Here is a 24296-nt window from a genome sequence, read left to right on the forward strand (position 1 = left end):
CATGTTGGTCAGCGACAACAGGTGAGGACAGAACGCTGTCTGAAATTACGTTAGTGGCCAGAGCAGGTAACCAGAACACTAACGGCCACAAGGCAGAAAATTCCGCTGCTGCACTCAAATTGTAGTCAACCAAAATAGTTAATTGCACCTCATGGTGGCTAAATTGCAGCACTATAAACACTTGGCGTTGCTCACAGGAAAACCTCTCGAACAGCAAACCACCGAAACGAACTATCATAACATGAATGGACTTGGCTTGGGTAGTTGAAACCACTACTCAACTTTGATGTCCTGGGTAGGTGAACCACGAAGCTCGTAGCGATCGGACAGCTCCACACACGCTTCGTCACCCGCGCAGGGACCGGCAGCGGACCCAGCCGACTGCACTGCGCGGAGACAACTTCCCTAGTCCGCAGCAACCGACCGACTGCCTGCTGGTCCGTCCGCGACAGCGGCTCCGTTGCGACTGCACCGCTGGTGCGTCTCCCACTCACTTCCAGACACACGACGGCGGAAATACTGCTGGAAGTGACATCCCTGCACAAGGAAAGAACCGACCCAAGTTCCACAAGATGGTAATTGAAGGGGCCCGGAAGCGCTTAAAGAACCAGTTACTCGTCACCCGATGAGACGACCGACCTCTCAGAGCCAGTATGCCGACAACATTTAAAATAATCGTTAGTGGAAATAACGCCAACTACACACACAACTTGACAAACGCACGAAGACCTGAACGATACAACAGCAACTAAGCACGCACGAAGACAAATCGGCGACGATGCACACACACACACACAGCCGACTCATGAACGATCGACGAGCCAAAATGCGTCGTCCGGTGGGACGACCGACCGAGGATCCACGAAGACCGTGGCCCGGCTCAAGTGATGCGTGGCGGCAACGGTCGGGCGAGCCATGTCGACGCAGACCTCACTGCTGCTCCAACCCGACTGCACTAGTGCCGCATTGCAACTCCCCTACTGGCAGGTCCGGACTGCGCTCCAGACGCGTTCCCACTGACTGGCACCCCGAAGTCGCGCCCCTAACTCCCTATCCGAACTCCTTACCACAGGCAACGACCGGGAAGTAATAGCAGTCGAGCAAAGATACTACGAGAGGGGATATATGGATACGCGCTGCTAGCGCCGGTCACGGTCAGGCAAAGCAGCAAGTCAGTGACAGTAGTAATTTAAATTAACGTAGTGAGGTGGAAGTACGTTAAAAACAGAGTGTAAAATACGTGATGGCGGGAACACGAGCCACGCAAGACTCACCAGCTAACAAAAATCTGAAAACGGGATGTGTCCACAATTCATCTTTATGACGGATTGAACTCTGCTGGGAACACTTTCTACATAGTGCTTCAATATCTGTGGAGGGATGGTAGTCCATTCTTCTTGAAGAGCCCAACCCAGAAAAGGTACTGATGTTGGACGTTGGGGTCTGGAGCGAAAACGGCCTTCTAACTCATCCCAGACGGATTCCACAGGATTCGGGTCGGGGCTCTGGGGAGGAAATTTTGGCCTCACAGATGCTACTTTATGACAGGGTTCATTCTCGTATTGATACAATCATCGTCTCCGAACTGTTCCCCTGTTGTACTCAGTACACAGTGCTCTAAAATATGCTCATAAACTTCGACGTTTAACATTTTCTTAAGTGGAATGATGGAACCACACTTTGGCCGTGAAAAACACCCCTGAACCGCAACATCACCTCCTCTGTACTTCACTGTTGGCAATACACGCGATGACAGGTGAGGTTCTGCAGGAATTCGCCAAACCCAAACACTTTGATTGGATTGCCACAGAGCACGAGTATAACGTGATTAATCACTCCAAATCACTCACTTCCAGTCATCCACTGCCCAGTGACATCGCTGTTTACACCAATTGAAGCATCGCTTATCACTGACAACAAAAACGAGTGGCTCATGAGGATCTGCTCTACTATTGTACCCCGTCCGTAGGCACAGTTACTGTGCTAACTGGACTGTACGCAGGCCTTCGGCTCCGACGAGTGATACTTGTCGCTTATTTCATGCAGTTGTTTTTATAAACATCCACCACAATGCTCGACGGTCTTTGCTCGTCAGTATATGAGGTCTGTGTGGTCTCGGTTTAGGTGTGATTATTCTTTCGCATTTCCACATGACAATCACGTCAGCAAGCGTCGACCTGGGCAGCTTTAGAAGGTTCATGTGGCCCTGGTGTATGTGTTACTCACGTGACATCCAGTGACTAGTTCACATTCAAGGTGACTATCTGTCCTCACCAACCCATTCTTCTGTTACAGCTTCTGTAGTAGTGAGAGCGCATTACTCCCCTCCTCCTTTTATGTTGGCGGTTCTGCCTCTTCTGACATCCAATGGTCAGTTTACGTAATTAAATTGTAATCTATTTGAAATCACTAATCAAAACACTTCTGCGATATTTGAAGCAGCTAAAGAAGTCTTTTTGGAGGAGAGACACCGGTTCCTCAAGGTGGACTTATATTTACCACTGCAGGCCCGCTGCACCTGCGTGTCCACGGCCGTCGCTACAGAAGATGCCGCGTGTTCACCTGGCGGTTCCCGCCTTCCATGATTTTCGTGTTAGCTTGTTATTGCCAGCTGCTGCACTAAGAGCCCTTTACAATTTCGCAAAGCTTCTCTGTGCAAAGACTTGTATGTGTAAACACAGTTCCGTTTGAAAGTTGGCGGTACTGTTAAAGTTACTATTACTGTTACCAGACTGGTATTACGAAAGGGATGGGAACAGGCCTTCAGTTCCATTAAGTAGTGGTCATTTCTCTAATAATTATGATTTTAGCATCTCGGGGAGCTTAGTGTGAAATAACGAGACCTTGTGGCGTTTCTGTCGCACTTCCCCCCCCCCCCCCCCATAACATTTTTATTCTACTTCTACTTGCTATCAACCAGACAAGAACATTCAATAAAAGGAAGGTAGGGAGAAATACCGTGCACCGGGTTGTGTGGCAGATGGTTTCACAACGTGGGAACGCGTCTGTTAGCGGTGACTGTGTATGATGGAGTACCGTATGGACTGCTGGAAATCACATATTGTGCGTGGCGCGTAGCAGAACATTTTTGTTAGTTAATATTTGTTATTCCAACACTGCTACGCTCCTCCAGCCATACCGTCAACATTAGTTGTCCTGACAGAAGGTTAATAATAATTTCATAAAGTAAACTAAAGTAAAAACGTAAATGAGAGAACATTTTAGCTTAGTTGGTGAAAGACGATGGACGCATTAGATGCGGTCACTGAATAAGCAGGCGCCAGACTGTTACAGTAACTCACTAAGAGTCTCTTACCACGTACGAACGAAACAGTAAGAGGAATGCGATGTCGATAATTATTCGTATCAAATGGTTCAAATGGCTCTGAGCACTATGGGACTTAACTGCTGTGGCCATCAGTCCCCTAGAACTTAGAACTACTTAAACCTAACTAACCTGAGGACATCACACACATCCATGCCCGAGGCAGGATTCGAACCTGCGACCGTAGCAGTCGCGCGGTTCCAGACTGTAGAGCCTAGAACCGCTCGTCCACTCTGGCCGGCTTATTCGTATCAATTAACTGTGACTCGGAAAAAGTTTGTGTGTACCAATCCACCTAGATGTTTTATATCAGTGTCTTGGTGAACGGTCATGTGAAGTTTTGAACATCTTGTAATACTGTAAATCAGTAGATTGTGTCTTGTTGCGGTGCTCAGAATGTAGTTAGCTTCCTCGAAATTTGCTTTAATAAATGAACATAATCAGGTTCTTACTTACGTCTCTTGATTACTGGTAAACGGCAATGAATAAAAATCAAGTGACATAGTATGTTTTGATAATTTCGTACCAGTGGATTTTCTCCTAGGGTGCCACTTCAATTTAGCACAGTTCGTTGTTTGCACGTTGAATCCTGCGCCTGCATGGAGAAGAAGCCGATCGGGACGAGATCTGCGAGACATCTCTAAGAGAAGCGTGATGCAAACCAAACTCAGCCATGTTAGGAAAGTGATAAGACGTACCGTTGTCGACTGTAGGATTGATTGAACCTGGCGTTTCTGTAAGGTGGATAGGGAAACGGAGAGGTAGTTCAGCATTATAATACACTACTGGCAATTAAAATTGCTACACCACGAAGATGAAGTGCTACAGACGCGAAATTTAATCGACAAGACGAAGATGCTGTGATATGCAAATGATTAGCTTTTCAGAGCATTAACACAAGTTTGGCGCCGGTGGCGACACCTGCAACGTGCGGACATGAGGAAAGTTTCCAACCGATTTCTCATACACAAACAGCAGTTGACCGGCATTGCCTGGTGAAACGTTGTTGTGATGCCTCATGTAAGGAGGAGAAATACGTACCATCACGTTTCCGACTTTGATAAAGGTCGGATTGTAGCCTATCACGATTGCGGTTTATCGTATCGCGACATTGCTGCTCGCGCTGCTCGAGATCCAATGACTGTTAGCAGAATATGGAATCGGTGGGTTCAGGAAGGTAATACGGAACGCCGTGCTGGATCCCAACGGCCTCGTATCACTAGCAGTCGAGATGACAGGCATCTTATCCGCATGGCTGTAACGGATCGTGCAGCCACGTCCCGATCCCTGAGTCAACACATGGGCACGTTTGCAAGACAACAACCATCTGCACAAACAGATCGACGACTTTTGCAGCAGCATGGACTATCAGCTCGGAGACTATGGCTGCGGTTACCCTTGACGCTGCATCACAGATAAAAGTGCCTGCGATGGTGTACTCAACGGCGAACCTGGGTGAACGAATGGCAAAACGTCATTTTTTTCGGACGAATCCAGGTTCTGTTTACAGCATCGTAATGGTCGCATCCGTGTTTGGCGACATCGCGGTGAACGCACATTGGAAGCGTGTATTCGTCATCGCCATACTGGCGTATCACCTGGCATGATCGTATGGGCTGCCATTGGTTACACGTCTCGGTCATCTCCGCATTGACGGCACTTTGAACAGTGGACGTAACATTTCAGATGTGTTACGACCCGTGGCTCTGCCCTTCATTCGATGGCTGCGAAACCCTACATTTCAGCAAGACAATTCACGACCGCATATTACGCATATTACGGGCCTTTCTGGATACAGAAAATGTTCGACTGCTGCCTTGGCCAGCACATTCACCAGATCTCTTACCAATTGAAAACGTCTGGTCAGAGGTGGCCGAGCAACTGGCTCGTCACAATACGCCAGTCACTACTCTTGATGAACTGTGGTATCGTGTTGAAGCTGCATGGGCAGCTGTGCCTTTACACTCAATGCCCAGGCGTATCAAGGCCGTTATTACTGCCAGAGGTGGTTGTTCTGGGTACTGATTTCTCAGGATCTATGCACCGAAATTGCGTGAAGATGTAATCACATGTCAGTTCTAGTATAATATATCTGTCCAATGAATACCCGTTTATCAACTGCATTTCTTCTTGGTGTAGCAGTTTTAATGGCTAGTAATGCAATAATCCACCTTCGCCACTCCTCTATTTTTTTTAAACGTTACAACTTCTCGTCACGTTTGTGGCCGATGGAGCTCAAACGGTTTAAGTCAATAGAAAAAACGAAATCTTCATTACCAGCCATTAGCTCTTTATTTGGAGATACTCAGTATATAACCCTCTATAAGACAGATAGACAGACAGACAGACAGACAGACAGAGAGAGAGAGAGAGAGAGAGAGAGAGAGAGAGAGACCTCCACACACAATCTCGTTACCTCTCATAAGAGAGTGACAGGCGATATTTTCGTTCGCAGGCTCGGCGGACTACTTCTCGCTGAACCACTACACGACAAGCCTGGCAGAGGACGGCGAGCAAGCTGACCAGTACCCTTCGCACGAGTGGGACACGGGCGTCGTCACCTCGTTTGACCCGAGCTGGCCCAACTCCTCCTACAACATCATGAAGGTGGTTATCTCTGCCCTGAGCACACCATTTCTTTATATCGTACCTAAATTTGTGAACTAGTTCATAGTGAAAGGATACAAAACATAAATCCATTTAGTTCTCTTCTTGAATAGCTTCTCTAATTTTTATTCCTCCTGGCTATCATCCGTTTTCTTTAGTAGAAGGAAATTTACCATTTATCCTCTCAATTGAACAATTTCCCACACATTACGACATTACTTTAGTGTAGTAGTTTTCAAATAAACAGTGTTTAGTAATTGCCAGACTAAGTGTCTCGTTTGGACCACGAAGACGTCGGATATCGTGTGTACGGGATGTATCATAAGTAACATAATTAATGGTGTAAAGCCATACAGTTGAAAGTAGGCGATACTAGATGGAAAAGTGTCTCAGTAAAAATAGCTCTGCAAACGAACCGTCCGCGAGATAATTTGCGATTTTCTGTTCATCAGCCACTACTAAATTGATTCAGTGTAAATGTGATGCCAGTTACATAAAGTTTTCGTCATTCCTTTATACAGCTGACGGCGATTCATATTCGCAGCTGAGAATACATTTAAATAACGAAAGAACACTGCGCCCTACTTCTCAACAACACAGGCACTTATAACAATACCTCCACTAACAGTTAACCAGTTCAAAAATTATCACGTCGCGCACTCAATGTATGATCTTTTTATTGCGCAACTAAAATGTCTTTAATGTGGCAGGTATTGCTACATCAATTGATTACAGTCACTGAAGAAAATTAACAATAATATCACTTATCTTGTATTTGCAATGCAACGACGATCTCGATCTGGCTTTGGCTCGTAATTAAAGTTGTTGTCCTGGTAGCATGACTGTCGCTGTTGGTGCGAAAGGCACTCGGATATTAATTACGCCGACTTGGAGAACTTACGAAGACAGTATTTCAGGATTAATTTGATGATTTATGTTTTTCATTGCAATGTGCTTCATACTTTTTTCAAACAATGGTCAGTTGAAAATAATTCTTGACACTCACTTTTCGCAAAAAATCACATTTATTAAACTTTTTTTATTTTCGCATGTTCAAAACATTACTTCATCATACAATTTCGCAGCCGTTACTGTTCTTAATAAAACTCACAACATTTTTCACTGTCCATAATTCAGACTCATCTTTTCATTTCCAACACAAAGTCAAGACTGTTGATATTCAACACAAAAACTTGACTACTCTGTACGCTTCCGCGCCAAAAGTCACAGACCAGCATCAAAGATAACAATTAGTACAAAGATATTCATACTAGATATTTATCGATTTCAACATGTCAAAATATCGACGTAAATACATATAAAAATGAAACCATATTTGAATAGAGTGAAAAATATGAGACATTACGTAGAAAAATATTCATTAATCCACGGTATCGAAAAATAGGGTTGGCGGGTGGTAATGGTCTCGCAAATAAAGAAACATTACACACGCACTACTGTAATTATCCACCGACATAGAGCAAGCGACTTTCAATTAAAATGTCTTCCCTGTAAATAAACATACATAATGAAAGCACGAGTGCAGGTTTTAGGCAAATGGCTGACGACAAATAGAAGTTTGGATTTGGTCGTCAGTCGTGCTCGGATAGCCAAGGCGACCGCTTGCGATAAGCGGGAAACGCAGGTCCGAAACCTGGTGCCGCACAAATTTTGATTGTCATCATTCCATTATACATGGGCGCTGATGACCTCGCTGTTTAGCGCCCGTAAACTTCAAACACACACACACACTCCATTATACAGCTGATGGTTGCCCGTAGTCTTAACAGCGAATACATTTCATGTATTGCAATGTCTCATCCATTCTGTAAACAACTCCACGTCTAGAGAAGGTAAACAAAGATAACACGACGGACCAGCTTGCGGTATTCATGCAGAGTGACGTCGGTATGCCTGGTAACGAGGAAGCCGCAACTGTTTCGCTAACGGTTCGTTCGCGGATCTGCGCTTACTCAGACGTGTTTGCTTCTAGTATAATATACTTTCGACTGTATGGGTTTACGCCATTACTTATGATACACCTTGTATTTGTGAAATCTCTTCTTGTGGGGTTCTACATATGCCTGCACTGACAGGACTACTATTGCAGTTGCGAACATAGATTTGTAAATTGCAATCTAACGAAATATAGAGCATTGCAGGAATCGTGCGACAATTGTACAGTGGTGTGCGAAATTATAGAAAAAGGATATGACAGTTGAAAAATTTTAAGATACAGCAAACATTCATGAGAGGTTTTGTGTTCTGGAGGAATAATTATTGGAAAGAAACTACTTTTATTACTGTTGTTTGTAATGACATGCACAGAAAGTTGAGATAAAAAGTTAAGCAACCAAAATATACATTACCCACATTTCTTGGTGTGGCGGCTTCCCGCAGCCAGTATATAAATATTTGCTTAATAACATCAAATACCTTTTCCTTGTTGCAATATAATATTTATTTACGTTTCAGTTGTCTTTTGCCTTTAATATAAAAGACTTCTTCAGTGGATTTTGGCAGATCAGACGAGTAACCAAAGATTCACTGGGGATGTCTTTACTATGTCTGGTTAAACGCCCTGAAACGAAAATAAGTATTGTATTGCAGCAAGAAAATGGGGTTTGAACCTATAAGCCGAATATTAACACTATCCATTTATTGTTTAACCAGTTTCCAGCCAGATAGAATCTTTGACTAATTTAATTTTAAGCTTATACAGTCATCATGAAATGCTGTAAATAAAATGGAATAACACAAAATGAGAAAAAGGAGGACAATCTGTAACATTGTTGTATAAATGAAGCGGTTGACGCCCAACTGAAGTTTGTGTGTCAGTTTATATCGTAAGGGTATTGGTTATCTTATCGGTTTTTGACTTTATTTCCAGTATCTGATGCTGGCTGTGCGACGGAACATGTTATGCATTAGCAGTTGAACTAGTTATTGTTGCAGCATAGAGAGAAATTACAGTAAATACTTCAAATATAAATAGTGAATGACAAATGAAATTTATTTCTTCTGTTGAAAAACTAGTGAACTATCACAACGAAGGCAGATATATGTGTGAAGAGCGTGAAATTTCCATACTGAAGAACAAATACTTCTAATAATACTGCAAAACTCAGTACGGAAATATGGCTGCGCCATCGAGGAATGGATCAAAAATCACATACAAAATAAAATAATGTAAATAATAAATTTGTATCTAGTATGAATGTCAGTCTTATTCTTTGATTGTAATATAGTGATCGTCAGTCTGGAAATACGTTAACTTGTAATTAACGTTGCACTTCATCTTCAGGGACCGTTATGCTTTTCAAGTAGAGAAGTATTTTAGATCCTTATTATCACATCGCCTTGATAACCCATTAAGGCACTTTCTAACAAGCTGCCTCGATCATCACCTTCTAAAAAACTGCCTTGAGTATTACGAATATGACTACGAGTACTTGAGTCACTTTCTTTAGGACACCACATGACCCTTGTCTCGCACTCTAGGTTGTGCCCTGGGGCTTTCGCGGCCTTCTGAAGTGGGTCGCCAACGAGTACGATACTAAGATGGGAATATTCATTACCGAGAACGGATTTGCAGACACAGGAGAAATCAACGATACCGGTCGTCAAAATTATTACACGGTATGTATATTCAGTAGTTAGCTTCAATGATAGTTGTATTTTAATTATCTTCAAAGTATTTTCAGAAACACATACGTGTTAGAAACCGAGTGACGAATTTTCAATTACTAAGACTACATTTACAGGTAAGATTATGGTGCACGAATGTTCCTCAGAACATTGATCCTGGTCGAGGTGTTAACAGGAATTCTGAATTTATTCCTTGAAACCTATACAACTGTTTTATTCTCCCAAAAGCTGACAAACACAGCTTTTAGAATGGACAAAAATTTATTTTAGTTTCCACTAAAAGCCCGCGGGAAACTACATATTGAATGAAAACAGTAATACAGCGTCAGTAATAACAATAACCGCCGACGGCTAGGGTTCCAAGTTGAATGACGACAATAATACAGACAAAGTCAGCACGCGACTCTATCACATTTCTTCTGCGATTTTTCTTTAAAATCAAAGCCCTGAGTAAAGTAGGGCATATAATGACGGAGAATCGTCAATGAGCTCGGTGTAATCTTAAGACAATGAGAGCTATACCTCGAATCGTGTGCTGTGGCCGAAGCTCCATGACAAGTGACGGGTGTGATGTCACAGCTACTAAACACAACGTAACAGAATTAAAAATACATGTGTGTTGATGGTGGCTAGTGAAATGCACAGATGGACGTGAATGTAAATGTGTAGCAAATTCTTTACACATCCGGGCTCTAGATTTCTACCGATACGACGTTAATTTACCAATGTCACGTAGGAGCAATGTGTGCCAATGACTGCTGCTTTCATAAAGAATAAAGAACTGTTTACGTTAAAGGATTTGTTTCATAACTGATTAGTCATTTTATTTTAATAACATGAATTGAGGTAGAACGAATGTGTATTAGTGGTTCTTTAAATGTTGTAATAGTGCTCCGAATATCACACAGAATCGTAAACTGTTGAGAAATTTATACTTAAATTTATCCATGGTGTATGAAACCGACTGAGATCACTGACTGCATTACAAATTTATGACATAGGTTCTACTTTTCTATTCACTTTCTACTAACAGTTATTAGCACGACGCGTTTCGGCAGCACGCTTATTATCAGGTGCAATATAGTTACGTATCCATTAATTTGAAATGTGATGACGATTATTTTCTAGGTGTGCCAGTGAGGTCATGTAGCGAAATTAAACCATTTTTGAAGAAAAATAAATTTCCAGCAAAAATTGTTGAATTTCAGTACAATGAGATTACTCACTGGCACACTCAGCAAATAATCATCACTCTTCAAATTTATGTGCGTGAAGCGTTAATGTACCTGATGCTGCCGAGATGTGTCACGCTAATAAATGTTATTAAAAAGTGAATTAAGCAGTAAAACGTACTTTATGAATTGATAGTAAATTTCATAATATGAGTCATTGTATACAATTCGCAGACTACAAGAATAATTATAACATGCTTCACCTTTTACAGTCGTACTTGAGGGAGATGCTAAACGCCATGTACCTCGATGGTGTCAACGTCATTGGTTACACAGCGTGGAGTCTTCTAGACAACTACGAATGGATGAGAGGATACACGTGCGTATTGAAACCTATCCACTAATGGAACATATTTCTGTAAGTAGGGTAAAAGAATGGACCCACAGCCCAATATCCCTAACTTTGGTTTGGCGCAGAATCCTTGAAAATATTCTCAAAAAAAAAAAAAAAAAAGGTTCAAATGGCTCTGAGCACTATGGGACTCAACTGCTGTGGTCAAAAGTCCCCTAGAACTTAGAACTACTTAAACCTAACTAACCTAAGGACAGCACACAACACCCAGCCATCACGAGGCAGAGAAAATCCCTGACCCCGCCGGGAATCGAACCCGGGAACTCGGGCGTGGGAAGCGAGAACGCTACCGCACGACCACGAGATGCGGGCGAAAATATTCTCAGTTCGAATATAATAAACTTTCTTGAGATTGAGAACCTTATGTCCACGAATCAGCGTGGTTTTGGAAAGCATAAGTAGTGCTAAACTCAGCTTGCTCTTTTGTCACATGATATACCGCGACTATGGATTAAGGACATCAGGCAGATACCATACTTTTAGATTTCCGGAAGACTTTTGACATGGTGCTGCTAACGAAGGTACAATCATGTGGAATAAGCCCACAGTATGTGAGTAGCTCTAAGACTTCATAAGTAATAGAAACCAATATACTAACCACGAAGGCGACTTTTCATCAGACTCAGGGGTATCGTCACGAGTGCCCCAGGGAAGCGTGGTAGGACCGCCGCTGTTCTCTATTTACATAAATGATTTGGCGGACAGGGTGGGCAGCGATCTGCGGTTGTTTACTGATGAGGCTGTGGCGTACGGTAAGCCGTCGAAGTTGAGTGACTGTGGGAAGATACAAGGCAATTTAGACAAAATTTCTGGTTGGTATGTTGAACAGCAGCTAGCTCTAAATGTGGAAAAATGTAAATTACGAGGTTTTTTTTTTAAAGTAAGGGCCGTTTTTATTTTTAAAAAAAGATACAAATACTTTTGTAAAAAACTTTTATTTTCTGATTCTACACACTTTTACCTATTTTTCTACATAGTTGGCTTTTTTTGTTTAAGCACTTGTCATACCGTACAACTATGTTTTTAATTCCCTCTTTAAAGAATTCGGCCGCCTGCTCCGACAGCCAAGAGTTCACGGCCGCTTTCACTTCATCGTCGTCATTGAAGCGCTGCCCGCCAAGATGGTGTTTCAGGTACCGGAAAAGGTGAAAATCGCTAGGAGCAAGGTCGGGGCTGTATGGTGCATGGTCCAAAACTTCCCAGCCAAAAGAATCAATCAAATCCCGAGTCTTTTGAGAGGTGTGAGGCCTAGCGTTATCGTGCAGGAGCAAAACTCCTTTTGTCATCATGCCGCGCCTTTTGTTTTCAATTGCTCTGCGGAGCTTCTTTAGAGTTTCACAGTAGGCATCTGAGTTGATTGTAGTTCCTCGTGGCATAAAGTCCACTAGCAAAACACCACGCCGGTCCCAGAACACAGTTGCCATAATCTTGCGCTTTGACAGCGTCTGTTTGGCTTTGACCTTGACGGGTGAGGTTGTGTGTCACCATTCCATCGATTGTCGCTTGCTTTCGGGAGTAATATGGGATACCCATGTTTCATCTCCAGTGACAATTTGACTCAACATGTCATCCCCTTCTTCCTCGTAACGAATCAAAAAGTCCAATAAATTGGCAAATCTCTTCCCTTTGTGGTCCTCTGTGAGGAGTCTGGGTACCCACCGAGAACACAGTTTCTTAAAGTTTAGGTTTTCAGACACAATTTTGTACAAAACTGATCTTGAAACTTGTGGAAATTCCAAAGAAAGAGTGGAAATTGTGAATCTTCTGTCCTCACGAATCTTTGTTTCGACTGCAGCCACCAAATCATCAGTGATCACAGAGGGCCGGCCTGAGCGTTCTTCGTCATGGACGTTTTGACGACCAGTTTTAAACTCTCTAACCCATTGACGCACTTTAGCTTCACTCATTGCATTCAAGCCATGAACTTCTGTTAACTGACGATGAATTTCTGCAGCTGATAGGCTTCTCGCGGTCAAAAAACGTATCACTGATCGTATCTCACACGCGGCGGGCGATTCAATAATCGTGAACATTATAAAGTAGCACAGCGATGCGTACACGTCAGCTACAGAGCTGCAACTTGCATCAGTGTGAACGGGAAGGATGCCGGCAAGTGGCGTGGTGGCTTGTTCCGGCGTCCGCGCGAACTACGGGACTATACGCGCGAACGGCCCTTACTTAAAAAACAGACCTCTTAATACGGATGAATAGGAAGACCAAACCTGTAAGATTCGGATGCAATATTACTTGTGTTCTGCTTGACACAGTCAAGTCGCTTGAATATCTGGCGATATGAAATGGAACGAGCATGTGAGATCTGCGGTGGATTTCTGTCTACTGAGAGAATTTTAGGAAAGAGTGGTTTAGGTGTGAAAGAGACCGCGTAAAGGACGCTGGGGCGACCTATTGTTGGGTACTGCTCGAGTGTTTGGGAATCGGACCAGGTCGCACTGAAGGAAGACGTCGAAGCAATTCACAGGTGGGCTGCTAGACTTGTTACCTGTAGTTTCGAACAACACGTAAGTGTTACAGAGACGCTTCGGGAACTCAACATGGGAATCCCTGAAGGGAAGGCGACGTTCTTTTCGATAAATATTGAGAAAATATAGAGAAACGGCATTTGAAGCTGATTGCCTAACGATTCTTCTCCCGCCAACACGCGTGATTTGCGAGGGGAACTGAAAGGAAAGGACTAGCAGTGGTAGAGTGTACCCTCCACTATCCACTGTACGGTGGCTTGCTCAGTATCTCTGTAGATGTAGATTTTGTTTTTGCATCTACGGAAGGACGGGAGGCATGCTACAGTTCAGTACCTCATCGCCATCGATGTAACGAGGGACGGAGTAATACTCTTTAGTTCAGCAGGAGAGCGTAAGGGAAAAGACGGAGTGATGGATGTGACCCAGTTGATTGTTTTGATCAACGCAGTAGGATCGGTCGACGTGGAGACGTGACATAATGGCGGAAAGCAGCTGTCGTGTTTGGACATGCCCACGACTACACGGTGAATAAAGTTGCCCGATTCATTGGAGTATTAATGTCCAATGTTCCTACAGGAAGTGGTGTACCAGCCCCAGCCATGTAAAACAGCAAAAGAACAGTGATTATAAAAAGTTCCTGACTGATAGGGAGCACAGATGAGCGTCACACCTTGTCAATGACAGTCGATTCCAAACATAGCCGGAACTGCTACTGACAGGTTCGTCTCAACCAGTTTCCGAGCGAATGTTGCGAAGGGAACTGCATGCAATTAACATTTGGCGTCGGCTACCTCGAGAAAGGGCGTTGCTGAAGGCGGAACTTAAAGCTGACAACAGTCTTGTTCCTAGGGCTGCAGGCGTGCTTTCCTGGTCTGACGAACACTTAGGTAGGCTATACCACATCCGCTAAATCTCCAATTCTTAATCACACATAAGATTATGTCGAGAGTGTCAATCTTGCTACATTGGACAGACTGGGAGGTCAATCCGCACCAGGCTTAAAGAACATCGTATAAGCGGAGATTGAAGGAGCCTTTGAGGAACATTGCTTTAACAAAAACCTCAAATACATAAAAAGTCTTACACACAGAGGAAAAGGGGGCAAACGTTAGCCGGCTAGAAATTATAGAAAGTAAAAAAGAGATGTATACGTCCCGCACCTATTATAAATTGAGCAAACTCAATTCAATTACTCACCTCTTTTATTTCTTGATACCTTTAGTAATGTTAGTGTAGTTGCTGAATGGTGTAATTACATATGTAAATCGTCAAAAACTCGTCATTGAAGTAATTTACATTAAGCCAAGGACCGATACTTCAAGAAGTGAAAATGTTTGTCTTTGCCTTATCGCCGGCCGCGGTGGACGAGCGGTTCTAGGCGCTTCAGTCCGAAACCGCGCGACTGCTACGGTCGCAGGTTCGAATCATGCCTCGGGCACGGATGTGTGTGATGTCCTTAGGTTAGTTAGGTTTAAGTAGTTGTAAGTTCTAGGGGACTGATGACCTCAGATGTTAAGTCCCATAGTGCTCAGAGCCATTTGAACCATTTTTTGCTTTATAATGGTTATGTTTGTTTTATCATCTTTGGAATCAGTAACGTACTTGACAATTGACTTAAAACCCGAAAACTAGGCTGTGTCGTAACGGTGATAAAATCTGTGAAACAAGGCAAAAAGCAGTGTTTGTTTAGTTAATTCACAATATTTCACCAAGAACCGACAACTGATTCAGTTAAAAGATTTCTGTGTCTGTTCGCACGAGCAGGCCAAACGTTGCAAACCGCAGCACTTTGGGAGCTCAACTGGATCTAATCGTCGACGATTGGTTTCAGCTGGATATGACATTATTGAAAAATCTTCCGGAGTCTCTTAATCGCCGAATTATTTCCATTCTCAAGACTATGTGCGATTGTTGTTGTGGTCTTCAGTCCTGAGACTGGTTTGATGCAGCTCTCCATGCTACTCTATCCTGTGCAAGCTTCTTCATCTCCCAGTATCTACTGCAACCTACATCCTTCTGAATCTGCTTAGTGTATTCATCTCTTGGTCTCCCTCTACGATTTTTACCCTCCACACTGCCCTCCAATGCTAAATTTGTGATCCCTTGATGCCTCAAAACATGTCCTACCAACCGATCCCTTCTTCTAGTAAAGTTGTGCCACAAACTTCTCTTCTCCCCAATCCTATTCAATACCTCCTCATTAGTTACGTGATCTACCCACCTTATCTTCAGCATTCTTCTGTAGCACCACATTTCGAAAGCTTCTATTCTCTTCTTGTCCAAACTAGTTATCGTCCATGTTTCACTTCCATACATGGCTACACTCCATACAAATATTTTCAGAAACGACTTCCTGACACTTAAATCTATACTCGATGTTAACAAATTCCTCTTCTTGAGAAACGCTTTCCTTGCCATTGCCAGTCTACATTTTATATCCTCTCTACTTCGACCATCATCGGTTATTTTACTCCCTAAATAGCAAAACTCCTTTACTACTTTAAGTGTCTCATTTCCTAATCTAATTCCCTCAGCATCACCCGACTTAATTTGACTACATTCCATTATCCTCGTTTTGCTTTTGTTGATGTTCATCTTATATCCTCCTTTCAAGACACTGTCCATTCCGTTCAACTGCTCTTCCAAGTCCTTTGCTGTCTCTGACAGAATTACAATGTCATCGGCGAACCTCAAAGTTTTTACTTCTTCTCCATGAATTTTAATACCTACTCCGAATTTTTCTTTTGTTTCCTTTACTGCTTGCTCAATATACAGATTGAATAACATCGGGGAGAGGCTACAACCCTGTCTTACTCCTTTCCCAACCACTGCTTCCCTTTCATGCCCCTCGACTCTTATAACTGCCATCTGGTCTCTGTACAAACTGTAAATAGCCTTTCGCTCCCTGTATTTTACCCCTGCCACCTTCAGAATTTGAAAGAGAGTATTCCAGTTAACATTGTCAAAAGCTTTCTCTAAGTCTACAAATGCTAGAAACGTAGGTTTGCCTTTCCTTAATCTTTCTTCTAAGATAAGTCGTAAGGTCAGTATTGCCTCACGTGTTCCAACATTTCTACGGAATCCAAACTGATCTTCCCCGAGGTCGGCTTCTACCAGTTTTTCCATTCGTCTGTAAAGAATTCGCGTTAGTATTTTGCAGCTGTGACTTATTAAACTGATAGTTCGGTAATTTTCACATCTGTCAACACCTGCTTTCTTTGGGATTGGAATTATTATATTCTTCTTGAAGTCTGAGGGTATTTCGCCTGTCTCATACATCGTGCTCACCAGATGGTAGAGTTTTGTCATGACTGGCTCTCCCGAGGCCATCAGTAGTTCAAATGGAATGTTGTCTACTCCCGGGGCCTTGTTTCGACTCAGGTCTTTCAGTGCTCTGTCAAACTCTTCACGCAGTATCTTATCTCCCATTTCGTCTTCATCTACATCCTCTTCCATTTCCATAATATTGTCCTCAAGTACATCGCCCTTGTATAAACCCTCTATATACTCCTTCCACCTTTCTGCCTTCCCTTCTTTGCTTAGAACTGGGTTGCCATCTGAGCTCTTGATATTCTTACAAGTGGTTCTCTTCTCTCCAAAGGTCTCTTTAATTTTCCTGTAGGCAGTATCTATCTTACCCCTAGTGAGACAAGCCTCTACATCCTTACATTTGTCCTCTAGCCATCCCTGCTTAGCCATTTTGCACTTCCTGTCGATATCATTTTTGAGACGTTTGTATTCCTTTTTGCCTGCTTCATTTACTGCATTTTTATATTTTCTCCTTTCATCAATTAAATTCAATATTTCTTCTGTTACCCAAGGATTTCTATTAGACCTCGCCTTTTTACCTACTTGATCCTCTGCTGCCTTCACTACTTCATCCCTCAGAGCTACCCATTCTTCTTCTACTGTATTTCTTTCCCCCATTCCTGTCAATTGTTCCCTTATGCTCTCCCTGAAACTCTCTACAACCTCTGGTTCTTTCAGTTTATCCAGGTCCCATCTCCTTAAATTCCCACCTTTTTGCAGTTTCTTCAGTTTCAATCTGCAGTTCATAACCAATAGATTGTGGTCAGAATCCACATCTGCCCCAGGAAATGTCTTACAATTTAAAACCTGGTTCCTAAATCTCTGTCTTACCATTATATAATCTATCTGATACCTTTTAGTATCTCCAGGATTCTTCCAGGTATACAGCCTTCTTTTATGATTCTATGTGCGATAGTATACGCTATTAGCGTGATTTCTTCGGACATTGAAACAAACTCACGTGTTTCCTTAAAGTTCAACTTTCTAAGTGGCAGGGAGTCGTCGCACTCTGCGCTGGTCGTCTGTGCGCCCGTCAATCTCAGGAAGGGCAAGACAACAGTTTTATCAAGAGAACATCATCCATGTGTGGGACAAATTGCTTGGGCATACTGGATGGTTAATTTGAAGCGGAACGTGTGCCCCATTCGTAGTAAACTCGTCATAAACGGAACGCTGAACCGTGCTCTTTCGTTTGCGGTGCGTGACGCATGGGATTATTCATTCCCAAGGTGACGCAAATGCAGGGCTTCTCATGCGCCACCGACTCAACACTCCACTCGATTCGGGGAGTACTGCCCTCAGTAGAGTGAACTTCCTTGATAAACTACTTGTTGATGGTTGAGTTTGCCGCCGACTATCCGCCGACTATCACCGACTATAACAGCAGACAGACGACCGCAATGCAGCAAGACGTTACCCAAATCAGGGACGGAAAATAACTGCTGAGCAGCAATACCTTCCAGCACCACTTACTCGTAGAGAAGTCGTTCTATGAGTGTACCCGAGGCTACTGAAAGTCAGAGAGGCTATCATGGGTATGGGATACCAAAAACTGACCCTGGTAGAATGGAAAGAAAATTGAGGAATTGTTGGATGACGATCAGTTTCGCTTCAGGAGCAGTAGAGGTACCAGAGAAGCAGTTCTAACGCAGCGCTACTACAAGCACGACTTAAGAAAAATCAAGAAACGTCGACAGGATTTGTCGACTTGGAGAATGTCAAACCGTATAAGATGTGCGAAATTCTCAATAAAATACGTGTTAGCTGTAGGGAAATACGACTAATATGCAGTATGTACAAGAAGCAATGAGAAAAATGGAAAGGAATACCGACAGCAAAGTGTTCGTATTAGCAGAGGTATAAGAGAAGGATCGTCTACTTCCCAATCTATACATCAAGACGGTTGAAGAGGAGGATTAAAGTTGACGATGCAGGTATGTCAGTGACAAGGTTCGCTGGTTATAGCCCCAGTGAGAGTGGAGAATATTTCCAGAATAAGCTTTGTTCCAGTACATGCTGTTGACTGGCTCAACGTTGACTTCAGAACGTCACAATGCACCTCTTCGGTGTAGCGATGTTTGAAGAACGAACCACTGTTTATCTCCTTTCGCCACAATCGTACTTACACATGCGCGGTGCTCAATCAATGTGCGTTTCTGATACCTAATTGCTTGACCATATATATTTGTTGTTGGCAGCATCTTGATATGTCATTTTATGGATTGAATTCATTGAATTTTTAGTCTACAAATTAGATACCTCGTCTGCGTATAGAACATAAAGGAATGGATATTAGGCAACTGTATATATTTATTTTTACAGGAGCAATGTCACTCAGGGTCACTGAAAATATAGATGGCAATAGCGGCGTCAGATTTCTCACTATTTTAAGAGCTGTGACAATTAGTAATGCTCTTCACACAGCACGCAAATGAAGTGTTAAATGCTCTTGCAGTAACTGACAGAAATCATGTTCAGACACCACATGCCTCCAAATATTGTCACCGGGCTGGGTGACAGAGTAGTTAAAACACTGAACTTGTATATACGAGAAACTGAATTCTAACTCCCCCAACGATACAAACAGTTTTCCTGTGATTACTCACAAGGGAACCTCCCCATCGCACCCACCTCAGATTTAGTTATAAGTTGGCACAGTGGATAGGCCTTGAAAAACTGAACACAGATCAATCGATAAAACAGGAAGAAGTTGTGTGGAACTATGAAAAAATGAGCAAACTGAGTAGTCCATGCGCAACATACGCAATATCAAGGATAGTATGCGCTCAGGAGCGCCGAGGCCCCGTGGTTAGCGTGAGGTTAGGTTCAAGTCTTCCCTCGAGTGAAAAGTTTATTTTCGCTAAGTTATGATCTGTCCGTTCGTTCATTGACGTCTCTGTTCACTGTAATAAGTTTAGTGTCTGCGGTTTGCGTCCGCACCGCAAAACCGTGCGATTAGTAGACGAAAGGACGTGCCTCTCCAAAGGGAACCGAAAACATTTGATCGCAAGGTCATAGATCAACCGATTCCTCCACAGGAAAACACGTCTGATGTATTCTATACGACACTGGTGACAGCATGTGCGTCACATGACAGGAATATCTTGTCAACCCACCTAACTTGTACACTTGGCGACTGGGTAAAAAGATTCTTCTACCTTGCCCGATTTAGGTTTTCTTGTGGATGTGATAATCACTCCCAAAAAAGTGATGAAAACATAAGAGTTTGTCACATAAACTGCAACAAATGAATGCAACAGTTCCACAGTCGCACAATTTTCACTGAGCTTTGTCAAAACATGTTTTGTTTCGATGTTTGTTTAGGTGTAGCGTCCCCATACTACGGCGCAGTTAGCTCGCATCAGACGGCAGACGGACGGACAGACAGATAATAATTGTCTGGAAATAAAAAATTAAACTTTTCACTCGAGGGAAGACTTGAACCAAGGACCTCCCGTTCCGCAGCTGCTCACGCTAATCACGGGACCACGGCGCTCCTGAGCTCACATTATCCTTGATGTTGCTTATCTTGCTTATGGACTACTCAGTTTGTATATTTTGCTTATTTTTTTTCATAGTTCCACACAAATTCTTCCTGTTTTCTCGATTGATCTGTGTTCAGTTTTTCAAGGCCTATCCACTGTGCCAACTTATAACTAAATCTGAGGGGGATGCGATGGGGAGGTTCCCTTGTCAGTCAACTGACACGGTTCCCGGGATGGGAAGATCACGAACAAAATCTCTTTCCATTATCGCCAACGAGATGTTTCGATATAGTCCTTCATCAATTTGCACTTTTTTTTACTCTGAATGACTGCTATAGTAGCTTATTCATATGATAATGCCTTCTTGAGCTAATGATCATCTCCTCCAAGTAATGTTAATTGTTTTGAACGAAGAAAGAGATCTGCTTGAGGGGAATTTTACTCGTTTGTACATACGGCCGTATTTCATTACGAGAACTTTAAGATAACTTTATTTCTGTTTTCAGGTTGAAATTTGGCCTGTATCACGTGGATTTCAACGACCCCAACAGGACCCGGACGCCGAAGGCCTCTGCCGCCATGTTCAGGGAGATAGTTGCAACGCACACACTTCCTGACAGCGGAGCTGCGATGACTTCGAGTCATTTTGTGTAGGAAATGTAGGAACCAGTAGCCTGCCGATATTCTTACTAAACTATATGATCAGTTTCGAGCGACACTTTCATTTCGAAGAAATCAGCGCATTTACTGCGAGTCATTCAACTCGATCGGGACAAGATTGAGAACTAAAACGTCATTAACTCGGAGGTATACAAATTTGGAAGTCGACACTGACAACATGGTGAACTAATAGAGGAAATATGGGAATATCACTTAGATTGGTATGACTTTGTTATGTACGAATTCGTTTTCAGAAATTCACCGACTGCTTTTCCTTGTGACATGAGGAACAAGACAGTTTTACAGTGGTCTATTATGTGGATGACCGATACATTAATACAATTAGTACTGGATTGTGCTTCTAGTTAGTACTGTAAAACGAGTAATACATTTGAAACGCACGTATACAGTAAATGTAATACTGAATACACACAGTAATTTGAATGTCACTTTTAGACTAAGAGATCATCGAAGAGCTCCTAAGTCGGAGTAACGAAATGTAATAATGAAGATTGTGTGTGTTAGAAACTGATCATTACTAGAATATAATCAGGCCATTGGTGACAGAACGACATTAGTAGTAAATGAATGGCATCCACATTGCACATATAATAATTAAAAAACTTGAAAAATAAAGAAATATAATATGATCTCGTGCCTATATCTTTTGGTCGTTTTACAAGTAACTCTAATTAGGAACTTGCATGTACAGTTTCAACCTATGCTATTGACAAAGTGATTTGCTAATTTTTGTGTTTCTTCGATGTACGTTCTTTCCAATCTTTTATTCGAAATATCGAAACGAAAGGAAGATGTTTGACTCATTGTAAGGCAACTATTTTTGGAAAAGTGTATTGGTATTTTCATAGGTGCTACCTTAATACTTTTTTCTTTCATACAGGTATCGGCGTTAATGTCAGTGGCTATTCCCCTTCAGTACCTTGACTAACGGTTGTACAGTTAAAAATATGTATTGTACTGTTCACAAAATACTATACTCAGATCAGTCAAAAATGTCAACTTACAGGGCTAAGCTCCTCAACAGCAAAATAGTGCCCTTGCATTTGTCGTTTTCTTCATCCTTCACATTGACATCTGAGGCAGAAATTAGCAGCAGAAACATTGGCACAAATATGATTTTCTGATCGACATAAAAAACGTAACAAATCCAAAAAAGGGCAATTATCGTATGAACCGCCAAACTAAACGGAAAGATTACTGTTCTTGTCGGGGGAGTAATATTACTGGGTGTCCAACGAAGATAGAAACCAATCAGTGCGATTCATTATTGGCGAGATTCACGTTCACGTGTTTCAATACCATATTGCTGTTAGTGTTAACAACTTTTGTCAGATATTTTTTGCCACTGGGCAAATGATAAAAAGTTTTGTTCCATAAAAGATATGACACGTGGAAAAGAACGAAACGTAGACAACTTCAGAAAAATACATTGAAAAATATAATAAAAATAAAGAAAACGCAAACATAAAGTTAATTAAGTGTAGTACCAAAGTATTTTCATGACATTAAGGCACTTAGTTTGATGTGCACAAAAATTGGTAGTTTATAGCTATAAATCAAATTATTAATGGTAAGTAAAAATATGTGAGAATTAAGCTAAGACATTTTAAAGTTGTTAAACATGAATTCTATACTATCCACGAGGCGATTCAACACTTCATAAAATACACATTAAAGGTACAAAACTTTTGAACTATTTTATGCCTTACACGAGACTCTAAAACACACCATTGAAGACGTTGGCAAAACTGTTAGTCGTGCCAATGACAACAAGCACAAAGCAAATAAAATACATAGAAAAGTTACAATGATAGTTACCAAGATTGAAGGATCAGTCTCAGAAATACAAGGCAACAACACGTTATGAATCAAGTTAGTGTTCATTGTGAATGGGGGAATTTTCACTTTCAGTGTCTGACGGATGACACATGTTTCAAGACGATCTTTGCAAGACTCAGATCAGTTCAATGTTTCTTTAGCCTGCTCCCATCAGATACACCATTTAGTCATTTACTACATATTCTTCACTATATACGCTGCCACAACACTAGCTCAGTGTCAAGAAGTTGAAGCCACTAACTATGTGTGTACAATCTCTCTTGTTTCTGATACTATTCAGCTTTAACACATTTACCGACTGTGTATATCTACAGACAAAACTGCGAGGGTTATGAACAACTAAAGCAAAACATAGTCTCTTTTCATTTGGTAGAGAAGCTTACCTCCATTTGCTGGTTCATCACGAGATGCCAATTATGTCCTCTAATGTGATAGATCTCAGGTAGCTTAGCTTTCCAATGTAAGCAATCCTTATTCACAGATAACTTCCCATTGGGTAAAATTCTGTTGTAAACACCCTCTCATTAGTCTATGAAGTGCATATTGTTTGTCCAGGATTAGGCGTACAGGAGGATGATACGTTCAGTTTCTTGTGTCATTTGGACAGCAAAAGCGTCAGTTGTACCTACACTGTTCTCTTGCAGAAGTAGTGCCATCGTCGACACTGTAGATTTTTATACCAGGAAGAAAGGGAGAGGCTGTTATTATGGGTTGTCGGTATCCTCTTGCTACAACACAAATGGACAAGTGGATTAACAGGGTTCTTTATTTACATGAACAGGAAGCTATTTACCTTCAATAGAGTTCATGAGTTGTGGTACAAACTTTCCCGTAAAAGTCCTCTTGCAGACAACATCGGTAATCTTGCTATAATCCGACGCTAAGTACTGTCATAAACTAAGCCTGCTCTGTGGATGATTGACAGTCGCCAAACTATAATGCGAGTTAGGGCATCAGTGACTGAGCTACTGACTGAGTAACCTATTTAGTGAGACCCTCCGGCGACCTAAAGACTTGCGGTTTGGCAGCGTGTTGCTTGTCAGTGTGTCTTTGGCCTCTCTCCTGATAGGCGCGCTTGATCCAGCGTCTGCTATCAATCTTCGCATTACATCATTGCCGACCGGTGTGTTGGCGGCATCTTACGTGAACATAGTAGACGTCATAGTATCAGCAACAGAAAAACATCAAAATAAACGCTACCACTAATTTCGTGACCTCACGTACAAAATCGCATTAGAAATCTCCACAATTACTGAAACAACTGTTCCTCTAGAAGTGCAACAGATTTCAGCGCCATTCACCACAGCAATATGGGCCGAACAAACCATTGAACGATCG

General features: G+C 42.3%; 1 protein-coding gene across 1 annotated transcript in view; it reads left to right on the top strand.

Moving 5' to 3' along the window:
• The window catches only part of LOC126094753 (myrosinase 1-like), a 317488-nt gene extending 295790 nt beyond the window's left edge, over nucleotides 1–21698 (top strand). Inside the window, exons 8-11 of the mRNA XM_049909304.1 lie at nucleotides 5781–5932; nucleotides 9434–9571; nucleotides 11025–11131; nucleotides 20945–21698. Coding sequence (XP_049765261.1) covers nucleotides 5781–5932; nucleotides 9434–9571; nucleotides 11025–11131; nucleotides 20945–21092 — 545 coding nt within the window. The 3' untranslated portion in view covers nucleotides 21093–21698. The remainder of the gene's footprint in view (nucleotides 1–5780; nucleotides 5933–9433; nucleotides 9572–11024; nucleotides 11132–20944) is intronic.
• Nucleotides 21699–24296: the final 2598 nt, after the last annotated feature.

Source organism: Schistocerca cancellata, chromosome 8 (genome assembly GCF_023864275.1).
Source record: "Schistocerca cancellata isolate TAMUIC-IGC-003103 chromosome 8, iqSchCanc2.1, whole genome shotgun sequence".
Lineage (NCBI taxonomy): Eukaryota > Metazoa > Arthropoda > Insecta > Orthoptera > Acrididae > Schistocerca > Schistocerca cancellata.